This window comes from Urocitellus parryii, chromosome 11 (assembly GCF_045843805.1).
Source record: "Urocitellus parryii isolate mUroPar1 chromosome 11, mUroPar1.hap1, whole genome shotgun sequence".
In the NCBI taxonomy this organism is placed as follows: Eukaryota; Metazoa; Chordata; class Mammalia; order Rodentia; family Sciuridae; genus Urocitellus; species Urocitellus parryii.
The window spans coordinates 29,701,154-29,724,657 of record NC_135541.1 but is presented as its reverse complement, the minus strand read 5'-3'; the positions used below and the strand labels follow the sequence as shown (position 1 = coordinate 29,724,657).

The 23,504-nt window shown below is 43.0% G+C and overlaps 3 protein-coding genes across 3 annotated transcripts; 2 read left to right on the top strand and 1 right to left on the bottom strand.

Annotated features, from left to right (window-relative positions):
* The first annotated feature begins 336 nt into the window (after positions 1 to 336).
* On the top strand, positions 337 to 11,266 carry Prdx1 (peroxiredoxin 1). The gene is made up of 6 exons (XM_026397806.2): positions 337 to 436; positions 2,960 to 3,076; positions 5,343 to 5,496; positions 5,839 to 5,961; positions 6,215 to 6,345; positions 10,941 to 11,266. Exons 2-6 carry the CDS (start codon positions 2,971 to 2,973, stop codon positions 11,024 to 11,026), a joined length of 600 nt encoding a protein of 199 aa, XP_026253591.1. The 5' UTR covers positions 337 to 436; positions 2,960 to 2,970; the 3' UTR covers positions 11,027 to 11,266.
* A 785-nt stretch (positions 11,267 to 12,051) lies between these two features.
* Mmachc (metabolism of cobalamin associated C) lies at positions 12,052 to 16,905 on the bottom strand. Its single transcript, XM_026397757.2, has 4 exons — positions 16,801 to 16,905; positions 14,473 to 14,667; positions 13,463 to 13,615; positions 12,052 to 13,053 (listed from the first exon to the last, which is right to left on the bottom strand). Exons 1-4 carry the CDS (start codon positions 16,879 to 16,881, stop codon positions 12,637 to 12,639), a joined length of 846 nt encoding a protein of 281 aa, XP_026253542.1. The 5' UTR covers positions 16,882 to 16,905; the 3' UTR covers positions 12,052 to 12,636.
* A 506-nt stretch (positions 16,906 to 17,411) lies between these two features.
* Ccdc163 (CCDC163 homolog) lies at positions 17,412 to 20,957 on the top strand. Its single transcript, XM_026397809.2, has 10 exons — positions 17,412 to 17,618; positions 17,741 to 17,774; positions 17,934 to 18,121; positions 18,211 to 18,292; positions 18,552 to 18,744; positions 18,857 to 18,924; positions 19,596 to 19,663; positions 19,962 to 20,062; positions 20,426 to 20,553; positions 20,795 to 20,957. Exons 1-10 carry the CDS (start codon positions 17,541 to 17,543, stop codon positions 20,905 to 20,907), a joined length of 1,053 nt encoding a protein of 350 aa, XP_026253594.2. The 5' UTR covers positions 17,412 to 17,540; the 3' UTR covers positions 20,908 to 20,957.
* Positions 20,958 to 23,504: the final 2,547 nt, after the last annotated feature.

Sequence of the window (23,504 nt, the reverse complement as noted above, 5' to 3'; positions counted from 1 at the left end):
AGTTGGGATGGTTAGACGTGGTCTTCCGTGGGCAGCAGCGAGGACCCTTACCCTGGTTTGGGTAGTGCCCTTGCACTGTCCGGGTCCGGGAAGTAAAGGGAGTGCGGGTTCGGTTCCCCGCGGAGATCCCTGATCAAGGAGAGAGCGGTCATGAGGGTACCTCGTCTCCAGGCCACCCCTGGCAGAGAAGCCACAGGTACTCTTCTAGGCCCAAAGACGATCCGGCACAACAAAGTGCAGAGTCACCCTCACGGGGCTGCGGCGGGCGGGACTCCGCCGGATCCCCCTCCTCTTTCCTCCTCCCACACCCCCAACCCGCTTCAACTCTCGCGAGAGTCCTGCTAGCTATAAAAGGAGCGCCCCGCGCTTGCTTCGCGCGTCCTCTTTCTTGCTGGTCGTGGTTTCTAGAGTCTTGGAAACTTTCGTGTCTGAACTGGTGAGTCCCCGGACAGCATGGCCCTGGCAGAGCCAGGTGCAGCGCTTCACACTGGCGCATCGCCTTTTTCCTGTTTTTTCCTTGGCTTCCTGCGCTTCTTCAGGGGTGAGGTGGCAAGGCAAGGCCTGGTGCTGGACAGTGCTCAGGCTGTAAGCGTACTCCCCACGTGGCCCACTCGGTGGGTGCAGAGACCTGGGGAAATCCGAGGTTAATTTCCTATCATCACGGCAGCCCGAGTAGAGAGCGCTGATTGGCGCGGCGGGACCGGCTGCGGGTGCTGAAGTCTTTTCTTTGATAATACACTCCTGCCGGGAGGGTTCAACCTCTTTGCAGCTCTGCTGGTTTGTGGGGGTTTTCCGAAGTGTTAGGGGTCGGGGGACGGTGGCAGGAATATCTGAAGTAGGGTTTGGTTCACATTCCTGGCCAGGGTGCTTAGATTCGGTGAAGGGGCCCGCTACCAGCCGGAAGTCTGCCTTTTCCCAGATTGGTTGGGCTTCGGACATGCAGGCCAACGTGCAAAGCATGTTTACTCAAGAAGGCCATTTATGTTAGGGTCACACCCTGTGGATGGTCGCTAGGTTACAGCATATTTTTTGCTAAAGGTGTTAAAAGATTTCTTCTTTTAAATAGTAAAAAGTTTGCGACAATAGAAGCTCAGAACTTTTGCCCCCTCCCGCCCCCCAATACTGAGGATTGAACCTAGGGACATTCTACCACTGAGGTACATCCCCACTTTCTTTCTTTTTTTTTTTTGGTACGGGAATTGAATCCAGAGACACTTAAACTCTGAGCCACATCCCCAGCCCTTTTTTTCATTTAGAGACAGGGTCTCCTAAAGATGTTTAGGTCCTCGCTAAATTGCTGAGACTGGCTTTGAATTTGTAATCCACCTGCCTCAGCCTCCTGAATTGGTGGGATTACCGGCCCCCCCACTTTTTTTTTTTAAGAGAGAGGGGGGGGGAGAGAGAGAATTTATTTATTTTAGTTCTCTGCGGACACAACACCTTTGTTGGTATATGGTGCTGAGGATCGAACCCAGGCCGCACGCATGCCAGGCGAGCGCGCTACCGCTTGAGCCACATCCCCAGCCCCCCCCTTTTTTTAATAATTTTTTTATTTATATATGACAGTGGAGTGCATTAGAATTCTTATTCCACATATAGAGCACAATTTTTCTTATCTCTGGTTGAATACAAAGTATATTCAACCAATTCATGTCTTTATATATGTACTTTGGATAATAATGCCCATCACATTCCATCATCTTTTCTAACCCCATTATCATCTCCTTTCCCTCCCACTCCGCCCTATTTAGAATTGTCTATTTTCTCCCACGCTCCCCCTCCCCACCCTTATTTGAGGCTGGGTTTCACTAAGTTACTTATGCTGGCCTTGAATTTGCCTTAGTTCCAAGTAGCTGGGATTACAGGCGTGCTCCCCCGCGCCTGGAACCAACGTTTCTTTTGGTTATGGTATTATGAAGGAAAAACTTTGGGATTTGGAAAATTAGATTCTTGAGGCTTTCAGATTGATGACTTAGTGATTTAAGTCTCAACAATTTATCTTGGTTTTGACCTGGGTGAATCCAGCGCAGCCTTGTGTTTTAGCAATAAATTGAATCTTGTTTGCTTCTTTTAACGCCAGGATCTTGGTCCTGAAGTCAGAAACTTGTTTTTTAAAGGACTTCTGCATAAACACAACACCTAAAATGTTGAAACTGAGTAGATGCCAATATCCTGGCCTTGCCTTTTAAAAAGTTGGCTTTATTTATTCGTTTTAGTGGTGGCAGGAAAAGTTACTCTGAACCTCACACTTGAATAGGCTTTCACTGAACTACACTTCATCCCTGGATTGGGTTTAAGATTATGTGCTCTCTTGGACAAATCTACCTGGAGAAAGGACAAATGTCATCCCACATTATGAAGGCTAATGTAGGCACAGTTCGAAGAAAGGCAACATGACTCTTTTGAGGAGCCAGGCATTCAGTGTTTGTGGCTTTATGCCATTTGGGTTCTGGTCTGAATCTCCACCTCCTTCCCTCTCTGTTTCTTAATAAATGTGCAGAACAAAATGCCATTGCACAAATAATGGTTCAGTGAGGGTGGTGGAGGTGACTTCAGTTTATGAAGAAATTGCTGAGCTATTTTTAATTGAAAACAAAGGCTGAGATTCAGAGGTTTGTATTGGTCCAAAAGTTGGAAAGCTTTAAAAAAAAATGTGCACATTATATTTTAGTTGTAGTTGGAGACAATACCTTTATTTTATTTTTATGTGGTGCTGAGGATTGAACCCAGCACCTCGCACATGCTAGTCAAGCACTCTACTGCTGAGCCCCAGCCCCTGAAAATCTCTTATTTTGACTCCACTGCTAGCTTCTGCTTCTTACTAATATAAAATTTAATATTATTCAGAGCCACTGGACAATTCTTTGATGAATCTGTAGCTAAATTTCTATGTTGGTGAAGGCTGTTGGCTATCTGGAACAGTATGACTTGTTTCTAATTCATTTGTTATGTTTTCCAGCTGATAGCAGGATGTCTTCAGGAAATGCCAAAATTGGGCACCCTGCCCCCAACTTCAAAGCTACAGCTGTGATGCCAGATGGCCAGTTCAAAGATATTAGTCTATCTGACTACAAAGGTAAGAGTAATTAAGTTAGGCTCATTAAAATAAAACCTTTTTTTGGGAGGGGGGTACTAGGGATTGAAATTGGGTACTCAGTACTCAGCCACATCCACATCCCCAGCCCTAATTGTATTTTATTTAGAGACAGGGTCTCACTGAGTTGCTTAGTGCCTCACTAAATTGCTGAGGCTGGCTTTGAACTCATGTTCTTCCTGCCTCAGCCTTCTGAGCCACTGGGTTTACAGGTAAAATAAAATCATTTTATAATCTAGGGATGATTTGTTAGATTTGCCTGTGTTTCTTATATTTGACTATAAAATGTTTTGTCTCCTAGGACAGTCTTCAGAGCAAAAGGCTGTTAACTTTTATGTTGATGTGATTATCAACAGGAGAGATATCTTAGGTCAAACCTTTATACTTTTGGAGAAAGTATGCTTTTTCATTTTGTGTGGATATCCTAGCTTAATTACCTTTTCAGTGTCCCTTTTCAATTACATTAAGGGAAACATTATTATATCTTGTATAATAGAACTTCTACATTTAGTCTGAGAGCTTGTGATTTTGCTTATTCAGTTTGTGAAGGTTTGCATCATAGATCTTACATTATTATGTAGAAATCTTAGGCACATTCCCTTCACTGTTTTACCCCCAGGGAAGAGTTCATGATGCAGTTGGAACACCTCCTCTTTCTGTTGTCATAGTTCCATGCAGACACTTGCCAAGTTCTATGGAGACTCTTCCATTCTTGACTTGAAGTCCCAGAGCAGCTTGGTCTTCTGGGAAATTGAGGTTATAGAGTCCTTAGAATATAAACCTTAAATATAGTTGTCAAGTGTACCTTTCTTGGGTGGTATAGTTTCAATTCCTGACATCCACTATCTTTGAAGTGGGAGTCTCACTGTGTTGTCCAGGTTGGGCTTGAATTCTTGGGCTCAAGTGATCCCATCTCAGAGTCCCAAGTAGATGGGACTATAGGTGCATGCCATGCCCAGTTGGAGTTAAGCTTTTAGGTAGAACTTTCATTTAGATTTCCTGACATATCACACTTTTTTGTGAGATTAAATAGGGCCCTAGGAGGAAATTTTTCTGGCAAACAAAGTAAGTACCACTTTTACACTGGCCCAAAAGCATAGGCAAAAGGTTGCAGAGCTGCTCTCTACTCTCTAGGGCTTGACCTTCTGAGGCTTCAAAGTGTTTGTTAGGCAAAACCCTGGAGATTGTTTAGATAAATCAAAGGATACTTGCTTTTGGAAATAAGTGAATATTTGGAAATGTTCCATGGTTCAACAACCATTAGGTATGGTGAGATGGTGGCTTTATTGTCATTGTAAAGATCAACCAGTAGTAATGTCAGTGACTAAAGTAAAATTGTAGTGAGAAGTTCAGTTATCTTCTATAATTCTTTTGGAACTTTTTTGCTTCTAAAAATTTTCTCCTGGGTCTTGTCAGGTTTGTTAGGAAAATATTTATTGTGATTCATGATGAGATAACTTAAATCTTCCTGTCCTGCCTAGCATACACATAGCCTGGGGTTCAATCCCCAGTAACACATAAAAACACACAAATTCCTACTGTCCCATTACTTGTGATTTATGTTGGAAGAAGTGCAAAGGCTCTGACTTCCTTTTGTTGGTCTTTTACCACATGTCTGGAGGAAAACCTACCAAGTAAGCTTTTTCTGGGCATTGTTTTTAAGTACTGGCTTTAGGCCATATAGATAATTGCATCTTTGGTTTTAAACTTGGGAGTTTATGCTAATATTAGCATAATTATTCATTATGCTAATATTAGCCACCTATATGCTGTGTGTATTTGGTGCTGGCATCAAACCCCAAGGTCTTATGCTTGCTAGCCTGCCATTATGTTACACTACCTCAGCCCCAGAAAAGATTGAAATTAAGACTGAATGGTGTTTATTCTGTAGCTGGCAGCTAAGAACATTGAGGGAGGAAAATAAAGTGTGGAACTAGAAGGAGCTGTTTTCATTCCTGTCCTTCCTGATGTGACAGATTATATAAATTGCTGCTTGGAAATATTTTGAATATCTTAGCACGAGAGATACTATGTCTGTCATCACTTAAAAAGACCTCTGTTTCTTTAGAAATTTATTTTGGGAGGGATATCATTCATTTATATGTGGTGCTGAGGATCGAACCCAGGGCCTTGCACGTGCGAGGCAAGCACTCTACCACTGAGCCATAACCCCAGTCCCTTGATTTACTCTTTTATAAAGCAAGGAAGTCTGTTTCAATGCTAACCTATGACTCTTTTCTCCTTCCAGGAAAATACATTGTGTTCTTCTTTTACCCTCTTGACTTCACCTTTGTGTGCCCTACGGAGATCATTGCTTTTAGTGACAGGGCAGAAGAATTTAAAAAACTTAACTGCCAAGTGATTGGTGCTTCTGTGGATTCTCACTTCTGTCATCTGGCATGGTAAATCTCTTGGTATATAAGGACATCTTAAACGCACCTGGGAGGCTTTGGCAATAGACTTTCTCAAGTATTGGCTTCTGGATCCTCACAGAAGAGAATATAATGGTGCTGATCCTCTTATCATTCTAACTGGCAGCAGAGGAGAAGCAGTTTGAGTTGTATCTAGTGTACATTGGTGACCAGCCTTAACTGTTCTCATTCACTTCACTCCTGGGAAAAGTTTGATGTTATTTTGGGAAATTAGATTGGGAATATGGGGAAGGCAAGGAATATGTACAGTTAATATTCTTGCTGTACAAGAGTTTTGAATGGATGTGATTGTATGTGTGTTTTCTGCTGTAGGATCAATACACCCAAGAAACAAGGAGGACTGGGACCCATGAATATTCCCTTGATATCAGATCCCAAGCGCACCATTGCTCAGGATTATGGAGTCTTAAAGGCTGATGAAGGCATTTCCTTCAGGTACATACTTTTTGGGATGGGGGTGGAATTCTGACATTCATCGGGAGAATTTAATTGAAGAAAGCTAGAGCCCTGATTTGAAGAGATGTCTTCCTCATTTTGTTCTTTTATACAGGGCCCTCACTAATGGTAAGGCTGGTATAAGTCTTGGAGACTAGCCCATTTTCTTGGGACTTTGAACTTCTGTATTCTAACAAAGCAAAATTTTAAATCTATATTGCTTTTCTCTCATCCTTCAACCTCTTCCTCTCAGGGGCCTCTTTATCATTGATGATAAGGGTATCCTTCGCCAGATCACTGTGAATGACCTTCCTGTTGGCCGCTCTGTGGATGAGACTCTGAGACTAGTTCAGGCCTTCCAGTTCACTGACAAACATGGGGAAGGTAAGCCATCTGCCTGGTAACAGGACAGTAGGGTGGTAAGATGGGAAAGATTGTAGAAACAAAGGCTGTAAAATAAGAAAAGGGTGATTATGTCTAGTCTAGAAATTGAAATCTGGATTACAGTGATTTGTGGAGTTGGGAATAATAGACAAGCTTGAGGAGAATATAAATGCTTTTTGTTCCAGCTACATACTTTCCACTTTCACTGCTGCAGTTCTGAGTGAAATGTAGGAGGATCTCAGATGTATTGGAACAAAACAGAAGGTTGAGAATCATATCTAGAAGTAAAGCACACTTTTTTTTGTTGTTGTACTGGGGATTGGGGCGTTTCACCACTAGCTACTTCCTCAGCCCTTTTAATTAATTAATTATTAATTTGGAAAATGTAGCTCATTCCCCAAGTGAACTGGGTTATGTAGCTCAGTGGTAGAGAGCCTCTGGTTTGATCCCCAATATCATAAAACAAAACAAAACAAAACAAAAAAAAACCGAAAACTTTTTAAAAGCAGAGGATACAAACAACAACAAATGGAAGAGTGGAGGAGGGATCCGGACTAGAGGGTTTCAGATAAAAGTCAAATTTTCATTGGAAGTCTCACGTTCAAAGATAATGCTTTTCTTTTAAAACCTAATAAAACCTAATCATCATTGGGCACATCCATCTATTGGGTTTTAGTCTAATATTTATTGGAGTGTAGGCTCTTTTCCTGTTGCTTCATCATTGGTACTTTTGACTTTTCCCCACTCTATCTGTATAGTTGGTATCAGAGGGGGCCACATTATCCTACTCAAGAGTTAGCTTAGTGGGCTTTTTTTCTTTGTAGTGCTGGGGATTCAACCCAGGGCCTTGTGCTTGGTCAGCAAGCACTTTACCACTCAGCTATACCATAAACCCTAGCTTCCTAACTTAGGTGTTTATTTATTTATTTTTTTTGTATGGGGGATTGAACCCAGGGCCACTTAACCAATAAGCCATATCACCAACCCTTTTTTCTAATTTTATTAGAGATCGGGGTCTCATTAAGTTGCTTAGGCTGGCTTTGAACTTGTGATTCTCCAGCCTCAGACTACAACCTGCTGGGATTATAGGTGTGCACCAGCGCCACTGCCTGGCCTAACTAGTTTTGAAGAGCTCAGCTACTGAGGCACAACTTCTGGGTGTTGGGGGAATAGGCTTAATATAATTGAGGATAAGTTAATTCTGATCAAGTGCTACTGACATCAAGTCAAGGACACTGGTGAATTTGGACAAACTTCTTTCCTACATCTAATTTTCTCTCTCTAGGAGATAAATAATTCAGATTAGCTTTTATTTTTTTCCCCAGGACAGAGGATTTTTATAATCCAGATATAATTATGTATGTTTGGGAGACCCATTTGGTGCTTGACTTGAATGGAAGGCTGATACTTTGAATTAGTGAGCATTGATACTCACTGATAACCCTGAAGCACCATTTGTAGTAGCACCTGCTGGCATTAAGTTGGCGAATGGAGACTGCCCTCTGGAGAGGGATGAGGTTTAGCTCTCAGAACAGAAGGAGCAGAGAGTAGCACAGTATATGTGCCTTTTATTGACCATTCCTAGGACTCTGCATATAGACTGGACTCTTTTTTTTTTTCCCAATAGCTCACTTAATTTTTTATTTTAAAAATTTTTTTTGATTTGTTTTAATTGGTTATACATGACAGTGGAATGCATTTTGACACATTGTGGACTCTTTTTGTGCCAGGGATTGATCTCAGGGGTACTTAACTACTGAACCACATCCACAGCCCTTTTTATTTTTCATTTTGAGATGGGGGTCTGAGGCTGGCTTCTATCTTGCAAGCCTCTTGCCTCAGTCTCTCAGTCTCTGGGAATACAGATGTGCACCACTGCTCTTGGCTAGGCTAGATTCTTGAACCCAAGCTTCCATAGTTCTGAATTGGTCTCTTGATTCTCAACTCACTAGAGTAAGCAGATCCCTTTTTTTGGGTAATCAGGGAATGAACCCAGGGCACTAACCCACTGAGCTATATCCCCAGCCCTTTTTAAGGTGAGCTAGCTCTGAATTTCCAATCTTCCTGCCTCAGCCTCCTGAGCTGCTGGGATTACAGGTGTGTGTCACTGAAGCCCCCCCCCCCCCTTTTTTTTTTTTTATAAGAGAATGAGTGAGAGAGGAGAGAGTGAGAGAGAGAATTTTTAATATTTTTTTTTAGTTCTCGGCGGACACAACATCTTTGTTGGTATGTGGTGCTGAGGATCGAACCCGGGCCGCACGCATGCCAGGCAAGCGCGCTACCGCTTGAGCCACATCCCCAGCCCCCTGAAGCCCTTTTTGTAACAAAAATTTGAGAGTCTGGATGCCAAACACTAGCCTAGGTACAGGTATTTTATTTGAATTAATCTTTCATTTTTTTTCCCCCTCCCTTAAGTACCAGGGATTGAACTCTGGAGAACTTGATCACTGAGCCACATCCCAGCTCTATTTTGTATTTTATTTAGAGACAGGGTCTCACTGAGTTGCTTAGCACCTTACTTTTGCTGAGGCTGTCTCACCCCACAAGTCACTGGGATTACAGGTATGCGCCACTGTGCCCGGCTGAGTTAATCCTACTTTCTTTAAGTACTAATAAACTGTTGGATGGAAATTTCAGGCTTCCCATTTAGTTCTTGTTCCATGTATACCCTATTCCCAGAAAGCTGCTTGCATAATCTGACATCGGCGACCAAAATTATTCTTGGACCAAAAGGGGCTTCCCTCTCTCTTACTTGAGTAAGAGACTCTTCCTGTTCTCTTATCAGACTTTGGTGAATACAGATCTCCTAGAAGGTGATAGCAAATGAAAATGGAAAAATCATCTTGGGGGTCTCTCTTTGTCTGACTAGTCAGACTAGTCCAAGGTCCATTGCTAGTTTGTAATCTTTTTATAGTTTAGCAGAATTAAACAATACTGAAGAGTCCAACTGAGGTTGTTCTTTCAGATCTCTGAAAGATTGCCAGAGGAAGCAGCAGGTGGTGTTTTTTTTTTTAATTTTAATGAAAAGTTTAATTTTCTGCTAATAGTATAATGATTTTTAATGTATAATTTTCTGTTCATGAATTACATTTATATGCATACTCATTGCCACTATTTCTATTACTTTTCCATCATCCCTAAGAATCTGTAACTATTAATTTAAAAAAAAAAGGACTAAACATGGAATTCCTACATGACCCAGCAATTCTACTCCTAGGAAATATATCTAAAAAGAAAAATGACTCAGATACTTGCACAAGGTGAAAAACAACCCAAATGAATGGACAAATGATGAAACTATTTATTCTATAAAAAGATAAATAAAGTTTTTTTTTTCCTGTTTTGTTTTTCAGTGCTAGAGATTAAACCCAGGACCTTGTACATTCTTATCGTTGAACTACTTAGTCCTGTTTATTTTTAAACAGGTCTCATTAAGTTGCCCAGTATGACTTTGAACTTGTTGTCCTCCTGCCTCAGGCTTCAAGTAGCTGGGATTATAGGCCAGTTCAGGGGGCCTGAACCTAGGAGTGCTTAACCGTTGACCCATATCCCTAGCCCTTTTATTTTTTGAGACAGGGTCTCCCTTAGTTGCTGGGGCTGGCCTTGAACTTTTGATCCTCTTTAGCCTCCTGAGTTTCTAGTGTTACAGGTGTGTGCCACTACACCTGACTTGAGCTTAAGTACCAGGAATTAAACCCTGTGGTGCCTAACTGCTGAGCCACATCCCTTGGGCTTTTATTTTTTTAGAGAGAGAAAGAGATAATTTTTTAATATTTATGTTTTAGTTTTTCCGCGGACACAACATTTTTGTTTGTACACAACATCTTTGTATGTGGTGCTTAGGATCGAACCCTGGCCGCACACATGCCAGGCAAGCTCGCTACCGCTTGAGCCACATCCCCAGCCCCATTGGGCTTTTATTTTGATCCTTCTCCCTCAGCCTCCTGAGTTGCCAGGATAACAGGCATGTGCCACCATACCCGATTTTAAACTTCTTTTAAAAAGAAATTATTTGAGCTGGGCACTGTGGTATACACCTGTAATCCCAGTGATTTGGTAAGCTGAGGCAGAAAGAATGAGTTTGAGGGTAATCTGAACAACTCGGTGAGATCCTGCCTCAGGATAGAAAATAAAAAGGGTTGGGGATGTAACATGGTGTTAGAATGTCCCTAGGCTAGGTTCAGTCTCCAGTAAGGGAAGAGGGAAAAAAATATTTGAAGCATACATAAAATTATGCAGAACATAATGAATACCTATTTATGTGTACTATTTACCATTCACAGATCTTTTGTCTTGCCACTTTTTTTTTTAAGACAGGTTAGATTTAGAAGCATACTTGAGGTGTTACATTAATTTCTTTAACTTTCAGTTGCTTCATGAATGAATTAGGTAAAATAGTATGTTAGCACTGTGGTGCTAATATTTGTACATAATTAGCCTTAAACTAGAAAGCTCAATGACAGATTGCAGGTAAGTTTTCTATTGCCTGTGTGTTTAGACTCCATAGGGCTCTGGGTTTGAGGCAATTTCTTGTCCTTGGGAGGAGGGTAGTATATACCACTGAGTAGTTAATTAGTGCTACCTTTCTTTTGCAGTGTGCCCTGCTGGCTGGAAGCCTGGCAGTGATACCATCAAGCCTGATGTCCAAAAAAGCAAAGAATATTTCTCCAAGCAGAAGTGATTGCTGGGCCATCTTAGTGCCAGGCTGCAGTGGGCACCCATGAGAACAAAATCTCTTTTGTATTTTTTTCATGCTTAAGACATATAACTTTCCTTTAGGGTTGGAGAGACCAGCCTTTCTTCTGTTGATGGGAATGGCCTGAGCTATACTGTGGGATTGGTCATCTGATGTATATTATGGATCAGTAGTGGGGCATCAGCCCATTGATCTTTTGTAGTTTCTATTAAACTTGAACTGAGACCTGATGATTCTTCATTTTAGAGGAGATACTAATCTTTGATTTTTTAAAAAAAATATTTTTATTAGTTATAGATGGACACAATGCCTTTATTTTATTTTTTATATGGTGCTGAGAATCAAACCCAGTGCTTCACACATGCTAGGCAAGTACTCCACCACTAACCCACAATCCCAGCCCCTAATCTTTGATTTTTAAGAATAATTTATATTTGTTTGCTTTCCTTCTTCAGGGGAAAAATAGGGAGAGCTGCCTTAAAAGTATATTGAGAGGAAATACAGGTAGATCCAGTAAATTGAACCAAGTGTACATTTTGTTTTAGTACATCTGGGGGAGAACAACGGGCTCTGTGATAGTATTTGCCCAGGGCACTGCGATTTATGAAGTAGGTTGGGTTGAAGGTTATGTTCCCAATTTACAGAGAGGGCTGAATGGGAATCAGAAGTTTGGCCTCTGTCTAAAAATGCCCATTTACCTGCATTGTAGGCCTACGTCCCTTTGGAAGTCAAAGGGGGAGAGGAAAACAAAACACATGGCTGGTGGCCTTGGGTAGGGCTTATAATAACAAATAGTGATCACTTCACCTTCCTGGTTTCTAGCCATGATATAGGGCAGTAATTATTATTTTTTGGGGGTACTAGGGACACAACATCTTTGTATGTGGTGCTGAGGATTGAACCCGGGCCGCACGCATGCCAGGCGAGCATTACCTCTTGAGCCACATCCCCAGCCCTAGGATAGTCATTTTTTTTTTCTTTTTTTTTTAAAGAGAGTGTGAGAGGAGAGAGAATTTTTAATATTTATTTTTTAGTTCTCGGCGGACACAACATCTTTGTTGGTATGTGGTGCTGAGGATCGAACCCGGGCCACACGCATGCCAGGTGGGCGCGCTACTGCTTGAGCCACATCCCCAGCCCCTAGGATAGTCATTTTTGACCCTCACTATATAATTGCCCTAAGGGAAACCAGAAGTTAGGTTTCTTCTAGGCTCTTCAGGTTAGGGCAGATTCATTATTGAGAATCCTATCTAAGTGCCACCCCTTCAGAACTGACTGGATCTGTGAACAGAATTCCTAGCACCTTCAATAAATATCAACATACTATTTATTATATGCCAGACATTTATTTAATCCCCACAACCCTATGAGGGTACTATTTGGGGATGACTTCCTTGAAGCACACCATAGGAATGGGGCAAGAATCCCATACCCAATGTTAAAAAATAAGTGCAGATTTGCCTTAACCAAGTCTTCCTTAATCTTGAAAATCTGGACCAAGAAATGGTCATCTTGTACCCAAAATAAAATCTTACTTTTGCCACAAGTCCTAGCAAGTACCACTATAAATGGGATTCCACAGAATAGGGAAGGTATCAAGGGCCAGGGGATACAGGTGGTGAGATGCTGGGGCTGAGCCAGCTCCGTGCACTGCTGGGAATCTGGGGCTTCTTTGTGAGTGTTGTAAAGGGAAACTCAGGGAATATAGGGCTAGGCTCCTCTTTGGTCTGGGCCAAACCTAATAGGGCTAATCGTTGGGCAGGTGGGGTGGAAAAGTAGGTTTTTTGTTCTTCTGAGTAACGCTCTTGGGGTGTCACAGCATCCCGGTAAGTCCAGTCACGCCAATGGAAATTGAAGCCTTCAAGCAGGGTAATTCGGGCAGCTCTAGAAGGTACACAGTCCGGGGGCTTTTTCCGTGGCAGATCTGGAGTCTCTGTCCCTGGCAACAGCACGACACCACGGATGGCAAACCAGCCCCCAAATCGGGGGTGTATGCACACACCTGCTATGTGCTGGGGAGTGAATGAAGAAAAGCAAGGTTATGGAGGTCACCTTGGCCCAAGTTCCACCATTCTAAGCTATCCTTGTTCACTTATTTCCCACTAAGTGTACACCCGATGCCATTGCCAATCGTAAAACTGTCCCTTTCTTATGGACAACCCTTCATAAACTCTTATGAAGAGTATGAGTACGAGGAAGAGCTCCCTTAGGCTAAGGCTCAGTCAACTTCCCAGTCTTAAGAGACAAGTTTTAAAAACAGACCAGATTTTCTGCTCTGAAACATGCCCAGGTAAACTAGAAAATCATAGGGCTGGCCCATGAGCCAGGACATAGCTGCTTTGTGTCAAGGAAGGCAGAGGAATATGGAACTGGATAAGGATATGAGGGCCTTGCCATTTTCTTTCACACTTGCTCTCTGACCTGAGTTCCCCATGGGTCAGCTTCCACATCTTGGCGTTGGTAGTAATAAGCAGCTCCTGCCACATGGGCTGCTGTCTGGGCCAGAATCTTAGGGCGCCGGTTGGGGTATACCTCGTAGTCAGCAATGACTTCCATCTGCAGCTCTGGGAGGCTCTGGGACAGAATTAAGAGGCTCCTGTCAGCATGAGGGGAGTTGTGATTTTATCCCAGGGGAATTTGTGTGTTAACACCGTCCTGTCCATGTCTAGAAAAGAAAATGAACTTAACATGGGAGGCTCCAAAGTTAGGAAAGTTACAGTTACAGTTCTTTCCAAACAGGCATATATATATATATATATATATATATACACACACATAAGAAATGTACAAGGACTTGCTCAGAAAGTCTCCATTGTGAGGAGTGATTTAGCATTGTGCTTCAGAATATCAGAGTAGGGAGATCTACTATGTGTACAAATGTATGTGTATGTGAAAGTTTATGGGGCTGGGGATGTGGATCAAACAGTGGCGCGCTTGCCTGGTATGCGCGGGGCGCTGGGTTTGATCCTCAGCACCACATAAAAAGAAACTAAAGATATTGTGTACACCGAAAACTAAAAAATAAAAAATTCATTCTCTCTCTTAAAAAAAAAAAAAGTTTATGGCGGGGATATATTCTGTCTTCAGAAGGCCCCCAAAACTGCATAAAGCATAAAGGTCAAAGGCAGACAAGAAATGGAGGATGTTGGGCTTATCCTTATTCCACATAGAGGCTAAGCCTGGACTGAGGTTCATATAGTTATCCCCCAATGCAGGGTGAATGGACAGACTTCAGACTGGGGGTCTGCTAAAGGAAGGTGGTAAAACCTGGATATGAAAAGGAGAGATCATAGAATGTCAAGGCTGGTTTTAGGATATCATTTCACATGTGAGGTGGATCCTAGCCCTAGGTTCAGATCCTGTGCTAAGTTTGGAGAAAGTGGGAGCAAGGGTAAGTTTGGGAGCTGGGGTGAAAGTTGACATTTGCTCACCTGTCTAACACGTCTCAGGTGGTAGGCCACACATTGATCCACAGGGTCAGTTAGTGATTGGAGATGGTGGCTCTGCAAGAAGGGCTTGAGGGCCTGGTCAAACATGGCTGGTGTGCTGAGTACCAAGAAGGCCAGTGTAGGTCCTGGCAGGGGCAGGTGGAAGGCTGGAGGCAGGAGTTCATTGTACCATGCCACCTAAAACAGAGAAAGTTCAGGCCAAGCTGGCCAGCTGACTAACCTTAGCCAGCCCTTACCTCACCAGGTATTTAAAGCCTTATACATTTTGCTCCATCCTCCAACTCCTTCAATAAATTTTCACTGATGCTGTGTAATTATACATTACATTGTATAGGCATCTCATGTGACTTTGACAGGGACTTATTTATTTGGTACTGGGGATTGAACGCAGGGATGCTTAACCCCTGAGCTATACCCCCAGTCCTTAAAATTAATTAAATACCAGGGATTTAACCCAGGGATGCTTAACCACTAAGCTACAATTTCAGCCCTTTTTATTTTTTGAGACTGGGTCTTGCTAAGTTGCTTAGGTACTTGTTAAATTGCTGAGGCTGGCCTAGAACTTGAGATCCTCCTACCTCAGCATTCCAAATTGCAGGGATTACAGGTGTGCACCACAGTGCCTAGTTAAAGAAGGTAAAGAAGGTCACAACTGTAACAGAGGATGGTTATGATTGAAGAGTAAAATGACATCAGTTTTAGTGAGATCTGGCTGCAATGTAGAGGCAAGATGACAGCAAGAAGGCTATTAAGAGTAATCCAAATAAGAAATGGTGGCTTGGACTATAGCATAGATCAGTGGAATGGAAAACAACGGACTTGGGAGACTCAGGAGATGAAGGAATTGGTGGTTGATTGGATGTTGGGGTGACAAGGTGAGCAACAGCTTAGGTTGGTTGTCAGGCCTACAGCTGGCTCTGTTCAGTACAATATTCCCCACTACCCAGGTCTACCTGGTTTGCTAGAGCATTCTTACTGTGCCCCCACACATGCCATCCATCACTACACTACCTCCATGCTTTTACACAAGTTTGTATATTAGATGTACACAATTCTCCTTCCTTCCAATATATCTGTTCATATATAGCTCTTTTTTTTTTTTTTTTTCCTTGCAGTACCTATGATTGAGCCCAGGGCCTTATGCATGGTAGGCAAGTGCTCTTCACTGAGCTATATCCCCAGCCCTCAATTTCATTTTTTAAAATTATTTAATATTTATTTTTCAGTTTTTGGCGGACACAACATGGTTGTTTGTATGTGGTGCTGAGGATCGAACCCGGGCCCCACGCATGCCAGGCGAGCGCGCTACCACTTGAGCCACATCCCCAGCCCCTCTCAATTTCATTTTTTTCTGGCCAATCCTTTCTCAAGACAGACCCAACCTATTTTTTTCTGTCTCTATATATCTTTCCCTCAACACTGTTGTGGACCTCTCAGTGGAATTAGTGGGAAGTAAGTTACCTCTTAAGCATCAGGCAAATGGCTCAAGCAGAGTTACCTTATGTATCTTTAACATTGTGACTTAAGCAAGCTCAATGCACCAAGCACTAATGTGAGGAAAATGGACTTATATGTAGCTCCATGTGGTGACAGATGCCTGTAATCCCAGCAACTCAGAAGACCAAGACAGAAGGATCACAAATTCAAGGCCAGGTTGGGAAAATTAGACCATGTGTCAAAACAAGAATGTAAAAAAGTCTGGGGATGTAGCTCAGTGGTAGAATGCCCCTGGGTTCAATCTCCAGGATCGATCTATCTATCTGTATTATATAAAAATATATAATATATAAATAAAATAAATAAAGGAAAAAGAAAACACTTATGTAAAATGTGGGGGAAGGGAAGGCGGGGGTGAGAGACATCTGTGCCAGGCGAATGCACATAATTTCTATATCCAGCACCAATGGTTAGTAGCATCATGAATTATCCTTCTGTTGGAAGACAGAACAAAACAGCCTATTGTTTCTTGTTCAACACCAGGGAATGCCTTTCCCTCCTTGGCTGATCTAAATTATAATCATGCAAACCTTCCATGCCATGTTCTTTCCTAACTCCTTTAGGAAGCTTCTAAGGAGATTCCAGACCCACGGGTACATGTTTTCTCTTGTTAATTATGGTTACAGAATCCCATCCTTCAGTCCGGCATTATATCGGGGTAAAAGGACAAACGTGTGACACACTGTCCCAGACGTCAGATGGACACCGGGCAGGAGGAACTTGGGGAGGATAAGAAGGTTCTAGGGCCTCACGCCGACTCCACCAAGGCCAATCTTACACTTCTTCCTAGAACCGCAGGAGGGATAAACCAACCTGGAAGGGGTAAACCTCGAAGCCAAAAGGACACAACGTGTCCTCAATCTTCTGCTTCAGTTCTGCGACATGAGGCTCCATAGCGCACGCTACACGCTGAGCTTGCTGGGGAATGGAGTCTAAAGAATAATTGTGCCGTTAAGGTTCAAGGTAGCTTGGACTTCATTTCCCAGGAGCTACTGGGACCAGTAGCGGCAGAATTGTATGCATCTCGGGATGCGTAGTTCGTTTGGTCCTTGGAGCATACCGCTTCAGAGTCTGAAAAACTCGATGTCCCGACAAGCTTCACATTGGGGCGTGAACGCGCTTGTCTTTCACGGAAACGTAATTCGGCCGCTTAGGTAGCTAGTTGGCTAGAGGCGTGGTGCAGCGGCGCCCATTCTGAAGCCAAACATTCTCCGCCTACTGGAGGGTTTGAATCTAGCAGCGGCAACAGTCTCTGACAGGTTTGGCGTGATGGCTTCAGGGTCCTGGAGCTGGAACCTGGATTTCGACCTAGATTTGAAGCCTTCTACTCCCACTTGATATCTGTGTATCAGGGTATTCCGTTTCCCGAGAACGCTGCTTTCTTGCCAAGAGCCATACTCTTGGTCTGATATTGCCTCCCTATCCTTAGTATTGCATATTCACTCTCCTCCTTCCATCTAACGGTGTTGCCTTTCCTGGGCTGTTCCTCGGGTATCCCCTGCTGGAAGAGCAAGGGCAAGAGTGGTCTGGGAACCAGACCCCAGTCACTGGAAATGAGTAGGAGCCTGAGCTGGTCTGACCAGATTGATATGCTTTTGCGTGCAACTGATGGGCATGTGGCCCGCATTAAGGTAAGATGGCACCAGAGGCTCCAATTGTTGTTCTTCTTCTTTCTTCTTGTTCTTTTGGGAGGCGGGGGTGTCAGATTAGACTACACCAAATTCATTGGCCTGTACAACTCTTTCTTTTGTAGCAGAGGCTGTATCCCCTTGGGGTCTCCACCTCAGGTAAGTATTGCCCCTTTCATTCATCAGCCTTTTCTCTTTCAAGATCTTCCTTCTTCCAGTGCCTGTACCATCACTATTTCTTCCAAATTCCAACTCTTTGCTTTTCTGAACTCTCTTATCCCACAAAGATTCTGTCCTTGTCCCTTATTCCCTTGCCAGGGGACCTGGCTGGATCCTGGATTTCCTCTCATCACTTGTCTCCGCAGTCAGAAGACCAAGCTCAACAGCCTTGGGCTCTAGAGACCCCCACTGTCCCAGAGAGTCTAAACTGGGCTGAGACCTATAGCCCAACCTCTCTCTGGAATGAAGTTACTATTCTCCGATTGGAGGTTCAATCTCAGGCTCAGGTGAGTCTTGGAATCCTAGGTGTGTATATGTGGTGTTTGTGTGGGAAAGTTTTTTATGCAGTAGTTAATGTGCTTTTCTGCCTGGGTAGGTAACTAAGGCACTAAGGAAGACTGTTCAGAGATTGCTGGAAGAGCAAGAGCAACAGATGTCCAAGATCAGTGCTCTGGAAGGTATCAGTTCAATTCTTCATATACACAGATATTTTTTTCCCCCCAGCACTGGGGATTGGACCCAGGGCCCCTTGCTATGTTAGGCAAGGACTCTTACCACTGAGCTAAACTCCCAGCTCCCCATACACACTGCTGTATATGTGTGCACATGATTTTGCTGCATACCTATTGTTTGTGCACATGTGTCATGATTTGCAAGAAGAGTCTAGACCTGTGTGAACCTCTCAGAGGAGCTAACCCTCAATTTGTACCACAATAGCATCACTAAGGTTGCTGCAGGGGGGCCCAGAAGGTCGAGTTCTTCTCCTGGAACAACACCTGGAGGGACTGAGAAGGGAACTGCAAAGCCTTCGGAATCAGGTATGGGAGCAGGCCCAAGCCCAAGTCCAAATGAAAAAAATACCAGGAAACTACAGTTCTACCAGTGGCTTTCACCATGAGCTCCAAACTGAGTAAGTGATAGGCCTCACTTTCTTGAGTCCTCTGAACTCTTGGTATTCCAGGAGGCTTATTGCCTCCTCGCTCTGTTGGTTGACTGTAGAATGACTGCCATTACTTCTGTAGGCAGCAAATACTGTGGAAAGAGTCAGAGATTTTGCGAGAGGAACTGAAGTTGCTTCGGAACCAGCTGAGTAAGTAAAAAAATTGTGGGTATAAGTTCCCTTGTCTCCCTTTTTGGAATGCCTTTTTTTCTCCCAGTAAGTGATCAAGCTCTACCTGTTTGACCTATTAAGAAATCTGACACTGGGTGCGGTGGCACCCACCTGTAACCCCAGCAGCTTGGGAAGCTGAGACAGGAGGATTGTGAGTTCAAAGCCAGCCTCAGCAACGGTGAGGTGCTGAGCAACTCAGTGAGACCCTGTCTCTAAATAAAATACAAAATAGGGCTGGGGATGTGGCTCAGAGGTCTAGTGCCCCTGAGTTCAATCCCTGGTACCAAAAAAAAAAAAAAGAAAGAAAGAAAGAGAGAGAGAGAGAGAGGGAGGGAGGGGAGAGAGAGAGAGAGAAAGAGAGAGAGGGAGGGGAGAGAGAGAGAGAGAGAGAGAGAGTGAGAGAGAGAGAGAGAGAGAGAGAGAGAGAGAGAGAGAGAGAGAGAGAGAGAAAGATAGATGGATGCCGAAATATTTTGTTGTGTTCATTGCCTATCATGGCGTGAGTTTTGTCTATTCAGTCAGCTTGGAAGCTTCTAACATCTAGACCAGAATGCTTTTTGTCTTAGTTTTCAGTACCAGTTTGGTCATAAGACAGCCAAGGAGAAGGAAAAAATTGGAGACTACCCCCTTAAATTCTCTTTCATCTTCAGGCCAGCACCAGGAGCTGCTGCTGAAGCAGATGACTGAGGGGCAGCAGGCTCAAACCCACAGCTGGAAGGTTGAACCAATATTAGACCTATCTCCACATATTTCCCTGTGGAGGCCCCATCTTTTTTCTGTTTGTCCTATTCTGCAAATAGGCCAGGATACCCTCTCCTACCAGCACCTTTATCTCTTTTTTTTTTTTGCTGTGCTGATTCCACTTTCTCCAGAGCTCTTCTTTCCAATTCCTTTGCTATAAGAAACTGTCCTTGCTTATATGAAGGTTCCAAGTGTGCTAAAGAAGCCAATTGTGGGGAAGGGGTTTCTTCCTGGAGGGAGAAAGTTTGGTCCTAACTGGGCCCATGGTCTAGCAGATGTTGGAAAAGCTGCAAAGTGGCCAGGAGAACAAGAGTCACACCCTGGAGGCTGCCAGGACAGAGTCCCAGGATGCCCAGCAGGAGCATAATTTCCTCAGGTCAGGTGGTGTGGGTGCTGTGGCAGTGGAGGGGATTTGTCTCACAGAGGTCAGGCATTGGGGCCAAGTTCAGTTATTCTAAATTTGACCAGGACTGGTGGGGGCAGACTGAGTTTTTGGGTTGCAGCCCATAAGGCATTCTTTATTTGATACAGAGCAGTGAGATACCTTTTTTTTTTAATTAATTAAAAAAATAAAAATAAGTAAATAAAAATAAAAATAAGTAAATAAAATAAAGGTATTAAAAAAAACTTAAAAAAAAATAAAAGGGGAGGATTATGAAGTACTGGCCTTAGGAAGTAGGATAGTTCTGTGCTGGGAGGATTATGTCACCTCTGTCTCTGATTCTATTCTTCTTTCCAGGACTTCCTTTGATGTCTTCCAATCTAAGCTGCCCCTGGCCTTCACTTTCACCAAGTCTCTTTGTTCAGCTAGCTCTGAAGTCAGTCTTCTAGACAGTAACAGTAACTGGGAACTTTTAAGGAAATTAGGTAAGGGTGAGGGAAGGGATCCTACTTCTGGGGTTGGCTGAATCTGAAGGGTGCCTGGATGTTTGGCACTGGGTAAAATCAAATCTGCCTTTTTCTTTGTGAATCCATCAACTTCTGTTTTATCTCAAATCAGTCCTGTATGTCCCTTTCCATCAGACAGGCCCAGGACTTAGTTCTGTGTACATAACAATGCTTGCTGATTTGTTTTTCTCTTCTCTTTTCCTTTCTCCTGAATCTCCAGAGGAGCATCATTTTCAACCTGATGCTGAGCGTCTCTCAACTCCATGCTCAGGGAATCTTGAGCAAGCGAACCTATCCCTTCAGGGTCCCAAGATACTTCTGAGTGACTTGTAATGACTTTTTTGAAAATAGTGAGATGAAGGCTTTTTTTTGCCCATCCTCCCCTCTTGTTCTGGGCAGCCTGCCAATCCCCTCTTGATCTAGTTGGTATCTGACATTTCTAGTGAGGCTCCTCACTGTCTGTCCCTGCCCCTAACTTCAATAAAATGGTTTAACTCTCCCTGATGTGTTTTATGTGAATCAGTACCCACATGGGATAGACTCAGCAATACCCTTTCTTCTTTCTGTTAGTTGTTTTCTGTTACCTTTTCCTCTGAAATCTGAGTTCACAGATGTTATAGCTATACTTTCTGAGTACAAACTGAGGTGAACTGGAAGGACATAGAAATTCCCATTCTGGTGAGCAGAAAGAGAAAGGACACTGCCCTGGGGAAGTAGTGCTATGGGGTTGCAGAGGAGGGTGATATTCTGGTGGGCCATGGACCTGTATCTGCTGCTGCTGCTTTTTTTTCTTCTCTCTTTCTTTTTGGTACTGGGGAGTGAACCTAGGGTACTTTAACACTGAGCTACATCCGTAGTCCTTTTTAGTTTTTATTTTGAGACAGGGTGTCATGAAGTTGCTGAGACTAGCCTAAAAATTGTGATCCCCCTGCTTCAGCTTCCCAAGGCACTGGGATTATAGGTTGCAGTACTATGTCTGGGCAGCATCTGCTTCTTGAGGCTTTCACCTTATCCTCAGCATTCCAGACTGCATTTCTTCAATGGCCTTCTTCTTCCTGGTCTGTCAATTTGACTAAGTTAGTGGCCTACAGAATATTTTGATTGGACGTCAAGTAAGAAGTAGTTTACATCGTGACCTAGTAAATATACATGTGAATATTTATTAACTGAAACAAAAATTTTATGATTCAATATTTTTTACACATTATTTATTTATTTATTTTTATGGTTCTGGGGTTCAAACCTAGGCCTCATGCATTTTATTTATTTTTTTATTTTCTTATTTATTTTTTTGAGAGAGAGCGAGAGAATTTTTTTGTAATATTTACTTTTTAGTTTTTGGCGGACACAACTTCTTTGTATGTGGTGCTGAGAATCGAACCTGGGCCACACACATGCCAGGCGAGCGCACTACCATTTGAGCCACATCCCCAGCCCCCCTCATGCATTTTAAATAAACACTATCCTACTGGATTATACCTCTAGCCCATTTTGAATAGGTTTCATTTTTTAAAAAGTGCCTTGTTGCTGGGCCTTGTGGTGTGCATGTATAGGCCCAGTTTCTCAGGAGGCTGAGGCAGGTGGCCAGCTTGCACAATAAAGGCAATATAGCAAGATCCTGTCTCAAAAAAATCAAATCAAAACAAAACAAAATTTCTTGTGGATAATGATTCCGGTCCTTCTTCTGTATGGTTGCTCTCTGTAAAATATATTTTCCTAGGTGACTAAGGGCAACTTTACTTTTTTATTACCTGGGCTTTATGTTTTAGATAGTATAGTCCAAGGTTTCTTAAGAATCAGTGGCACCTCATCAAAGCCTCTTCCATTCCTAAATGTAGGCAAAAGACAATGTTATTCTTCCCCCAAGTGGATTTTTTTTTTTTGATACTAGGGATTGAGCCCAGGGGTGTTTAACCACTAAGCCACTTCCCCAGTGCTTTTATTTTGAGACAAGCTCTAAGTTTCTTGGGGCCTCACTCAGTTGCTGAGATTGGCTTTGAACTTGTAATCTTCCTGCCTCAACCTCCTGAGTTGCTGGGATTACAATGTGTGCCACCATGCTTGGTGGACGTTTTTTGAGAACAGCTTCATTATGTATTTCCCTAAGCTAAAATGTGCAGTGGGTTTATGGAAAGGTCTCAACTCTTATCCCAGTGTAGGTTGAGAGAGGAGATAATTACTGATATAAAAGTATAATAAAAGGCTGAGGTGAGCCCATCATGTAATGCACATCTATAATCCCAGCAACTTGGGAGGTCAAAGCAGGAGAATCATGAGTTGGAGGCCAGCCTCAGAAACTTAACAAGGCCCTCAGCAACTTAGTAAGACCCTGTCTCAAATAAATAAGTAAATAAACAAACAAACAAATGAATAAAGCTGAGGATGTTGCTCCCCCACCTCCTTTCAATCACCTGTCCCTCCCCGCGACCATCAAAAAAAAAAAAAAAAAAAAAAAGAAGTGAGTAGGACAGAACTACTTCAGTTATATGTACATTCATGGCTTTGGCCTAACTAGCAGACAGGTCAACAGGGAGAGGGCCTTGGACATTTGAATAATTACAGGTCAGTCGTCCTCAGTTTTTTCCTCTCAGCATGGAGGAATTGCTGAGAGCAAAGTGATAGAGATAAACCTGACTCAGACCCAGCAGACCCAAGTTAAAAAAATAAAAACTTCCCATCAAGCCTCACCTTCCTGCTGAAGCAAATGCAAAGAACCCCTGACCTTTAAATCTTTCACTGGCAGGTGATTTATCTGGCATGATTACATTAACTCTGATTGCTACCAATACTCTGCATCAAGCTCTGTAGGAAACAGGCTTGTAAAGTTGCCCATTTTCTCACAACAGAAATATTAAATAACAATGTGGAACAGTGGTATATGAACTGTCACCAGGTGGCAGCACATGATTTGTTGCCAGGAGAATGATACT